The sequence below is a fragment of the Galeopterus variegatus genome, unplaced genomic scaffold, assembly GCF_000696425.1.
Source record: "Galeopterus variegatus unplaced genomic scaffold, G_variegatus-3.0.2 Scaffold1513, whole genome shotgun sequence".
Classification (NCBI taxonomy): domain Eukaryota; kingdom Metazoa; phylum Chordata; class Mammalia; order Dermoptera; family Cynocephalidae; genus Galeopterus; species Galeopterus variegatus.
Window position 1 is genome coordinate 379,166 of NW_007727624.1, and position 10,947 is coordinate 390,112.

General features: G+C 49.6%; 1 protein-coding gene across 1 annotated transcript; it reads right to left on the reverse strand.

Moving 5' to 3' along the window:
• Positions 1 to 1,110: 1,110 nt before the first annotated feature.
• Positions 1,111 to 10,616, reverse strand: WFDC1 (WAP four-disulfide core domain 1; the record flags this gene model as incomplete). Its single annotated transcript, XM_008577451.1, has 5 exons — positions 1,111 to 1,553; positions 3,089 to 3,162; positions 4,851 to 4,892; positions 9,426 to 9,566; positions 10,533 to 10,616. Coding segments are annotated over 4 exons (326 nt in total), but the record flags the coding sequence as incomplete, so codon positions are not given.
• Between the last annotated feature and the right edge of the window lie 331 nt (positions 10,617 to 10,947).

The window sequence follows — 10,947 nt, forward strand, 5'->3', positions numbered from 1 at the left end:
AAAGATGAAAAAACACCTCTCAGATTTGATAAGAATAGCGGTTATTACCTGAGAAGTATTTCTTGAGAGGATGAATGTATGAATGAGTGAACGAGTGATGAGTGAGTAGGAAAGTTAATTACCTGAACCTAAGAGAAAAGGCTCCAGAGGAAGTCACTGATGGATGAAATGATACAAATTAGAGCCTCATTTTTTTTGCTTCAACCAGAAGTTCTCAGTGGAGCAACTGTACCTCAGGGGACTTTGGCAATGTGTGGAGACATTTTTGGTTGTCACAACTTGAGGGGAGGGTGCTACTGGCATCTCGTAGGTAGAGATCAGGGGTGCTACCCAACATCCTGCAATGCACAGCCTCCCCTTACTGCCCCTCCTCCTGTCCCTAGCCTGGGCATGGCACCCCTCACAGGGCAGCCCCGATGGGGCTGACTCCACAGTGTGACTCAGAGCCACCAACATCATTTGCAAAATGAACCAGTGGGCCCCTTGTTCGACAATTACTATGAGTTTCAAGATAGCAACAGCAAACCAAGCACGGGTCCCTTCTAAGCAACTGCACAGGCTGTCTGCTCTGGAGCTGGCCCTGGTGGGACTTGGGCTGCCTCAAGGGCCCCCGGGGGGATGGCACCAAAGTCACCCTCCATGGCTCTTGATCCCTAACCCTGGCCGTCCTCTCTTCCCATCCCTCTTCTCCACTCCCCTGCCAGTTTTGCACAGGAACCATCCTAATAAATTGCTTTCAGAGGGGCTGCGTCAGAGGCAGGTGGCTCTGATACTCCCGGGTTCCAGCAGCAGAGCTGAGCTGACACCTCATCCAACAACACCCACCCTGCCTCCAGCCCCCAGGATTTAACAGTGACACAGTGTTACACATCACCAGGGACTGAGCATTGTACTTTATTGCTCTTGTTCCGTAGCCTCCTCCCACCCTCTGCTAACATTTAGTCTTCAACACATCCAATTTAAGATCATCAGGTCAAAACTATGAATCATGCATGGCTAACGAAGTTCATTTCCATTTTATGATAAATGAAGTTATTTTGAGGACATCTGGGATGGGTACATGCTCTAACATTTAGTCTTCAACACATCCAATTTAAGATCATCAGGTCAAAACTATGAATCATGCACGGCTAACGAAGTTCATTTCCATTTTATGATAAATGAAGTTATTTTGAGGACATCTGGGATGGGTACATGCCTTCCAGAGTCAGACCCGGATGAAATCTGTAAAAAAACAACCAAGATGCTGAATTGTCTTAGAAAACGGCTTCAAAAATGCTCACGAAGGCGGTGCCTTCTTCCCAGGGTAAAGATCTTGTGGCACTGCAAGGCTTTGTTTCCAGGATGGTGAAATAGGGACCCAGAGCTGCTCGGTGGCTCCTACAAAGTCACCCATCCTAGGGCCATGTTGGGACTGAAGCCCAGTGTCCTGTCTCTAAGGATCTCCGGGACCATGCTCTGCTGAGCTGAGCATGATCTCTGGGGGGTCCAATCATTTTTCCCAACTGTTTCCAAGGCTTAGCAGGAAGTGGAGGAGTTTTCTTGCAAATTGGCTGAAAAGAAAGCAAAGAAGAAGTGAACGTGAGCTGCTGCTGGGGCAGAGCGTGGGATTACGCCAGGCAGAGCCCCGGATAACGCCGGATCACAAATCTGTTTCATCCTCTTCCTCCTCCCCCACCAGAAACACCAGAAAGATGTCAGTTTCCACCCAGATTAAATTCTTAATTCACTGTCAAGTCTTTATGGAGTGTCATCTTGTTTAGTCCCCAGCTCATCCCCCACCATCATTCCATTATAAAGATGAGGAAACTGAGGCTTGGAGAGTTGAAGTCGTTTGTTTAAGGTCACAGAGTGGAGCAAGAATTGAAACCCAGGCCTGGCTGGCTCTGAAGCCAGCACTTCTGAAAACTATCCTAAACTGTCTCTCAAGGTCTCATTCTTACCCACTGGTCCCTGGACTTCCCTGTTAGAAGTTCATTGTCCTCAGTGGCATCAGACTCGCTCCAGGGACAGTTCCTGTCATCAGCAGGTAATAGACATGCTGGCATCAGTCCTGGAGGACTCAGCCCTGAATATTCTGGAATCTGAAATCTGACCTTTGCCTTTTCAGAACATCCTGGGATAGTCACCTGCTTTCAAGGGCTTCTATCTGCCGTGTAGACCCGCAGCCGTCACAGGGGCTGGGTGGGCTTTTGAGTGTACTGGCTGAGACGCTCTGGTTGCTGCGAGCCCTCAGCCCTTCACATGCACCTGCACCTAGCCTCAGAGACCACCTGAGAGCCAAGCCTGTGCCTCACCTGGAACCCCCTCTGCAGCCAGCCTCCCCACGGTCCTTCTGTCCCCACCCCAGGGGCCTCCCTCTGGTTCTGCAAAGCCAAGATCTCTTTCACCACGGGGCTTCTGCTCTTCCAGCAACTTCTGCCTGGTCTGCCCCAGGAAGTACCTTCTCATCTCCAGATCTTGGCTTAGATGTCACCTCTCCCAGGGACTTCCCTGACCCCCCCACTGAAGCAGCTTCCTGCCCCTGCCCAGTGACTCTGCAGCACGTCGTCTGTTCGATTTCTTCACACAGTTATTACGGTCCGTCACTTTTGGGTTGATTTACTTGCTGACTTGTTTAGTCTCCTCCTGCCAGGATGTAACTCCCATGAGAGCAGGGACTTTGTCGGGTGTGTTCACTGTGTCACCCCAGAACAATGCCTGGCATACAGTAGATATCCGTGAACTGCGGCCAAGCGACTGAGTTCCCAGGACCATGCCTATCAGAGAGTTGGCACTCCATAGCAGTACTGGACAGAAGTGGGGAGGGATGGGACGTAGGAGGCATTCTGGCAAGGACTGGAAAGGAAAGTTACGACCTAGGCCAGCCTGAGGTTTAGGTGCGGAGGGGTGCAGAGACGCTGCTGTTTCTGATCACCACAATGTTCTCCTACGTTCACTGTGAAACTAGAAGGGAATTTAAAAGTTCTACCAGCAGGTAAAGCCCTGATCTCAGCCTCCCACTGGGCCACCTGGTAATAAAAGCTGCCTGGACACCTGGCTGCCCAATTCCACCCCCGTCCATTGACTCGAACTTCCTCCCACACACCTGCCTGTTGCTGCTTTATTGAAAGTGCCTCTGTTGTCCCTTCCCAGGCTCTGCCACATTCTTCAAGTCACCCTCTGCAAAAAGAACACGACTCCGTCAGGGTAGGGATGTCTACTGCCACCCAGATGCCTCCCAAAGCTCTCCAGGGACTGCCGAGTGAAGTCCAAATGCCTCAGCCTGGCTGGTGCCCTGTGTTTATCCCCCTCCCCCCAATGGGACCACTCAATCCCCAGCTGCGGCCCCTGCCTCTCCTCCTGTCCCTCTCTCCTGTTCACCATGCACTCCAGCTGCAGGGACAGCCAAGTTGCTGCCAGCCCCAGCGTGTTCACACGTGCTGGCCCTTTGCTTGCTGGTTCTTACTCTTTAGGCTGTGTTTGCATGCCCCCTCTCAGGAAGCCCATTTTGACAAACCGGTGTGGTGTCTTTGTAGTATCCAGCATGTGATGTCAGTAGGACTCACCACTATTATCATGAAATAACCACCTGGGCCTTATTGAGGTTTGCATTTCCTGCTTGATATTAGCTGCATGGCCACAGCTGCGTGTTCATACATGCAAACCCAGCCTCCAGCACAGACTGATGAGTGATGCTTGGTAAATATGTGCTGTCAATTCTCGATAAAGAAGACACATTTGATGGATGGATAGATGGAAGAATATACAGATGGAGGAATAGATGGACAGAGAAATGGATGGATGGAAGAATGGATGGATGGATGGATGGATGGATGGATGGATGGATGGATGGATGGATGGATGGATGGATGGATGGATGGATGGATGGATGGATGGATGGATGGATGGATGGATGGATGGATGGATGGATGGATGGATGGATGGATGGATGGATGGATGGATGGATGGATGGATGATGGATGGATGGATGGATGGATGGATTATTGGATGGATGGATGGATGGATGGATGGATGGAAGGATGGATGGATGGATGGATGGATGGATGGATGGATGGATGGATGGATGGATGGATGGATGGATGGATGGATGGATGGATGGATGGATGGATGGATGGATGGATGGATGGATGGATGGATGGATGGATGGATGGATGGATGGATGGATGGATGGATGGATGGATGGATGGATGGATGGATGGATGGATGGATGGATGGATGGATGGATGGATGGATGGATGGATGGATGGATGGATGGATGGATGGATGGATGGATGGATGGATGGATGGATGGATGGATGGATGGATGGATGGATGGATGGATGGATGGATGGATGGATGGATGGATGGATGGATGGATGGATGGATGGATGGATGGATGGATGGATGGATGGATGGATGGATGGATGGTGGATGGATGGATGGATGGATGGATGGATGGATGGATGGATGATTGGATGGATGGATGGGTGGATGGATAGATGGGTGAAAGGATAATTAGATGGATGGACGATTAGATAGATGGATGGAAGCCATATTTTCCAAGGCCCTGAATAAAAGTAGAAAGGAGTTGAGCACGTCCAGTCCCAGGTTCTGTGGTCAGCATGAGGCCACGTCTGCTGTGAGCTCATCTTTGGACCACACCTCCCCTGACCACCATAGACAACAGGGCTCCTACTTTATTTCTCAGTTCTAGTTCCCATTTTGTCCTCTATGAAGATACTTCAAAAGATTTATAGACAGATTTGTATTATCTTTTAATTCTATTTTTCTGTGAACTTAAGAGAATTAAAAAATAATACAAATCTTTCCATGAACTTTTTGGAGACTTAAATGGTTTCTCCTCTTACCTGGATATTCTTTGTAAAATTTATGTCGTAGGAATCGACCATCTGGAAAACAAGTGAGAAGATAAAACTCCAGAAGTTTATAAGTCCAAGACTGTTTTCATAATAACGCTACAGAATTATTTGCGTTTTGACATTCATTCTCCCACGAGTGTACGATGGAATTTTCCAGAGGCTATATGACGGAAAACAAGTGAGAAGATAAAACTCCAGAAGTTTATAAGTCCAAGACTGTTTTCATAATAATGCTACAGAATTATTTGCGTTTTGACATTCATTCTCCCACGAGTGTACGATGGAATTTTCCAGAGGCTATATGATGTGTAATATCACAGTTGACCAAACGCAGAAGCAGATAGGGGAGTCTCTCTTCTCTTAATTCATGTATTAAAGGACATTGGAGAAAAAAAAAAAAAGTGAAGCAATACCACTCTTCTCACTAGGTTTTTCATCTGGGGAAATATAATTATTTTTAAGAAACAAAAAGTTACTTTTAAGAAAAATAAAAATCTATGGGGTCTCCTCAATATTTTTTTAAGGGTAAAGGGGTCCTGAGACCAAAAAGTTGGGGAACCACTGTCTTCACAGATGAACTGGAAGCAAAATTTCAAATACTGCTCAGCAAATGTCATTACACATCTGTTCACACGGGCAGTCAATGGTACTTTTCTGAGCTCGTTCAAGAGACTTCAAATGAAAAAGTAACTCGAGCATGAATCGTCACTCAACCTCCCTGAGCCTGTCTTCTCACCTGAAAATGGGCATAAGATTAGTAGCTCTTAAAGTTATTGCAAGGATTAAAAGAAGTAATTTAATTTAAGACCAACACATGCAAATATTAGGAGGAACCACACAGAGCTGCTGTTTTCATATGTAAAAGGTGGTCATGGCAGCTTTAGGCATTTCCCATTCCTGGCTGTCAGTCACTGACCAGGGCTCCCTCACTGCCCCCCCAGCAGCAGTGATGCAGGCATGGGGCAAGGACACGGTCCTCTCCTTGCATTGAGCTACGTCTCCATCTTGGCGCATCCAGGAGGTTTTCTCTGCTCTAATGTTAATAAATCACATCTCTGCAATAGCTGACTGTTTCGCCCTGTGTTTCGTGGCCATACTAAAAACCATCAGGGTGTTTGGGACCAGCACTGACATTCACCACACAAGGGGATGAGAGCCATGGAGTAGACCACACCCCAGCCTTGGATGGACAGCTTATCAGCAACTGCAGAGATAACCATTTTCCAAAGCTCATGGGGCTTTCCAGGCCAGGGGCTCTCTGCCCCCTGGGGATGAATTCTGTTCCGTAATGGCACAGGGAGTCAGAGGTATGTGTGGACACTGGACACCCTCCTTAGGCCAAATATAATTTATTACCAAAAGTGATCATACAACACTTTTATCAAATTTCCACCTGTTCAAGGCCGCAGAGCCCCACTTTAGTCTCCCCCTGTAGCATCTTGACAAGGACAAAGATGGGCCCAGTCTCCCACATCTTGGCTTCTGAGTGACCTTGAATACACTCAGAAAAATGCACTGATTCCCCCTGACCCCACCCTCTGAAAAATCAGATTTACTGCATGTGAGAATGTTCATTTTCCTGTTGCAGCAGACATGAACCCCTCAAATGTCTGGTACCAGTTGCTGGACTGTGACCCTGGAATGGCCATTGACACCCTCTAGAAGCCTCTTCCAGGGGAGACTTGCATCCTAGGTGTGAGCACAAGGCCTGCCGCTTATTCTCAAATGGGCCAGAAAAATACATATGTAGACCTATGCAGAGTTGCAGGGTGGGGGGAGAAAGAAGGGAGAGGGGACAGTTATGCAGGTCTGACAATATTTTAACAGTTGGTGGATCTAGGTGGAGGGCCTGAGGTACTCTTCTTGCAACTCTTCTACAAGTCTGAAATTATTTCAAATATGCAGTTAAAAAAAGAAAACTGAGATAAAAGACTCTTCCTTGTAAACACTGGAACAAGAGTGCCCAACACCTCCCTCGGAGATTTTTGCTCCAAGGGAAGTTGCTGGAATTCAAGATATTTCCAAACTCTCATATAATTATCAACAAATTACTAACCATCATTGCTAAGCAACAGCACCCTGAGAGCAAGGCTAAGGGGGAATTCCACATGCACTTCCATCTGGAAGGCTCACATCGCTCCTGTGGGAGGGCAAGCACCCACATGGGCTTCGAAGTGGGTGGACAGCCATGGAATTCCAGCTCTGTTCCTCTTTACCGTGCGCAGTGTCTAGGCAAGTTCCCGAACTCAAGTCCTCCCTCTTCCTAAGACAGATAACAGTGCACACATGCACGGAGGACCTACTGTGTGTCAGGTGTTGTGCTTAGCACCTCCCAGGTGTTCTCATAAACAAGCCTCATAACTACCACATGCAGTAATCACTATGGGTACCATCACCATCTCCATTTTATAGATGGAGAAACAGACTGAGAAAGGGTAGTTGACCTGCCCAAAGCCACCCAGGAAGAAAGCTGTAGGCCTGGAGCCGATCTGTGGTTCTGAGCCTGCACTCCTAACCCTGCACAGCACTGGCCCTGGTCACACTTCTCCTTTTGCTGGCTTGTGGCAAAGCTTAATGACAGTGCCTGCAGGTGATCACCCGACGGCAGGCATCGTCAGTGCGGCCATCATTTAATTATCTGCTCTCTTTGCTTAGCCCATCTTTGAAATGAGTCTTTTTTGAACTGGTTTGGCTTACCCTGGTCTTAGAGGTCACATAGCCAGCCGAATGAGAAAGATCAGGGGGTGAGAAAGGCAAAGGAGTTCGAGGCCTTTCCAATGATGTAAATGACATTATAGTCCAAAGAACTTGTAACTCTCCCCATAGCTCTCTTTTGTAAAAGGCTCTCCCTTCCATACTCCACCCGTCTCTGACTTGCTGGCCAGCCCTCAGGGATCTGCATCCAAAGGACCGCACATCCCATCTGCTTACAGAGCGATTTGGTGTCTGGAGACAAGCAATGATGAAATAGCGAAGACTCTGTTCTGTGCTTGTGATGTGACAGACATGGTCTGCTTGGATTAACTCATCTACTCCTTAAAGAGCCCTGAGAAGTAACTCAACTATTATTAGCCCATTTTACAGATAAAGAAAATGAGGCCTGAAAAGGTCAGGTTATTTGCCACACACAGAAGGAACGGGAGGGACCATGGGAACCCAGGCTATCTGGCCAGAGAAACCCTAAACAAAGCCCTACAAATAGCAAGGGGAATGTAGAGGGAACCACAAAGATATCTATTTTGTTCAATTTTTCCAAAATTCAGAATTCCAGGATCCGGGATTCTGCAGATAGTTCTAATGTCTCATAATTTTATTATCTGCAATGATAATGATGTTAAATGTGTAACCGATTTAATGTCTATGCCTTCAGAGAAATAAATTCTCAAATCAGAAAAAAAACATTTTGGCAGATCACACACCCTGATGTATTCCTTTGGCAAACAGGGTCGTGACATCATCAATTTTGACGGAGGGCCTTGTCCTTAGCTATTAGCGCCGAGAGATGCAGCAGTGGGGACCCTTGGGTGTTGGTATCGGTCTGCTTGAGCTCATCTTTGACAAGCAGAACTGGGAGCGCCCTGAAGTCCCAGATCTGGCTTGCCTCACATTTCTTCCCAACTCCACGCCAAAACGCGGCTGCAGCCTCACGGCCTGATGTCTTACGTGCGGCCCAGGCGGGTTTTAGATCCTGCCAGGAGCCATTGTTCTGCTGTCTTTTCTCTCCTTGGTAAAACTGTGCCAACTCAAGCAAGGCCACCCACGCCCTTCATTCATCTATTTATTGCCTTCATCTCCAAGGACAAACACCAATTAAGTCCAACTCAACAGTCCTGGCAGAAGTCCTAGGAAGTTAAGGACTTTAAGACAATTCAAATTCCATGCAGCTTAAAGTAGGTATGTAATGGATATAAAATATCCTATGTTTACTGACCACCTTTAATTGCCTAGCTCTGCCCTCCATCCCCCCAAGGAGACCTCATTGTTATGGAGCAGTGAACCCCTATCGTGATGTTCTGAAAACCAGCCCCAAGCCCCCTCCCTTCCAATTCTCCACCCAGGAAGGAGGCCCCGTTCTTAGCAAAAGTCAAAGCCCTTTTTTTGTACTGGGGATTCCGAGAAGCTGGCCAAGCCCCCAAACATTGCCTCTTCCACATTGGGTGGGGAGGACCACTGAGGGTTGAGCCCATGGTGGAAGGGCCCACACGTGGGGACAGACAGGGCTTTACATGTATGACTTCAATTAATCCCCATAACAGCCTTTTACAGATGAGGAAACTGAGGCTCAGAGATATAAAGAAACTGACCCCAAGGTCACCCAGCTGGGAGGTGCAGAGCTGGGATTCGCTGCTGGTCTGCTGACTCAAGAGCCCATATCACTGCTGGCGTGGCAGGGAAAGGGTGGAGGACATGAAAGAGGGAGCCGGGCAGTGGCAGGATGGGAGGAGTGCTTGCCAGGCTCAGTGGCTGGTTGATGTTCCAGAGGCAGGTCTCTGATGTGGGGACCGTAGGGAGCATGCGGCTGGGACAGGAGCCAGGAGCAGGGCTTGGGGTGCTCTCACTTACCTGCTTGCCGGCGCTGCTTGACGCACTGCCCACGGTTGGGGATGCCCTCGGCCATGTCACCAGGGCTCAAGATGTGGCACTCATAGCCCGAGGGACAGAGCAGCGGCTCTGCCCCGTCCTCAGTGGTGCTGCAAGCCTCTGCTGTGGGGGTTGGGGAGAGACATGCCAGGGTCTCAGAGGGCAGACCCTGGGGAGGGGGCATAGAATGCACCTTGCCCAGAGAGGACACCTCCCGTCTGCACCCCAGATCCCAGGCTGTGCCTTGGGTCTCAGCCACATGTGTGTATACAATGCACACACATGCACACACACACACAGAGGCAGCCCAAAGTCACGTGATCCCAAACATGCCTTCGCATGCATAGTGACAATACATGGTGTGCTCACAGTACAGTCACACACATTTGCGTGCACAAAGATGCACACATATCCGGTGCAGCCACAAGAGCAGCCACGCAGGTGCACGCATGGCTGCAGGCCCTAGCAGACACAGCCACACACACAGAGGCACAGAGTTGTGAGCACAGCTGCTCACATTCGCATGCATAGTGACAATACATGGTGTGCTCACAGTACAGTCACACACATTTGCGTGCACACAGATGCACACATATCCGGTGCAGCCACAAGAGCAGCCACGCAGGTGCACGCATGGCTGCAGGCCCTAGCAGACACGGCCACACACACAGAGGCACAGAGTTGTGAGCACAGCTGCTCACACGCCAGGGCGCCAGGGCGCATGCTCACAGCCCACAGTTCTGCAGGCCCAGGCCCGCAGGTCATTCCTGCCAGAAGCTGCTCTCCGCCCCCTATCGCCCCAAGGAGGCCTCATTGTTATGGAGCAGTGACAGCCCAAAGCCCCCTCCCTTCCAATTCTCTGTCCAAGAAGGGGCCCCAGTCTTAGCAAAAGTCAAAGCCCTTTTTTTGTACTGGGGATTTTGAGAAGCTGGCCAAGCCCCCAACCATTGCCCCTTCCATGTTGGGTGGGGAGGACCACTGACGGTTGAGCCCATGGTGGAAGGGCCCACACATGGGGACAGACAGCCTGTTGCCCAGCAGCCGCTGAGAAGGAGGGACCCTGGCTCTGATGTCGGGTCTGGGCCTCACCTTGCAGAACCTCCTCAGGGCCATCCAGGAGCCAGCCGTTGCCACCAAGCCAGCGAGGTTTCGGCTGCACCAGCCAGTCTAAAACTAATGCAATACATGGTCAGATTGAGCCCCGCCCCCACCCTGGGCAGCTGAGAAATGCCCCTGCCTTGTCCCTTCCTTCTAGTGACAGAGCCTTTGTGGGTGGGCCTGGGTGCTGGGCCACCATGCTGGGGATGGTGTGGCTTGCAGTGAGGTGTGGCTGTGTGGCTAAGTTCTGGCCACAGGATGAGTAGAAGAGATCCCGCAACTTCCTTAAATTGATGGCTGCTCCCTCCCTGCCACTTTGGCCATGTGGATGAAGGCACTTCTCAGATTGCAGAGCAGCAGGAGGGAAGGGAGCTGAGGCCTGACCGCAACCTTTGCACTATTCACC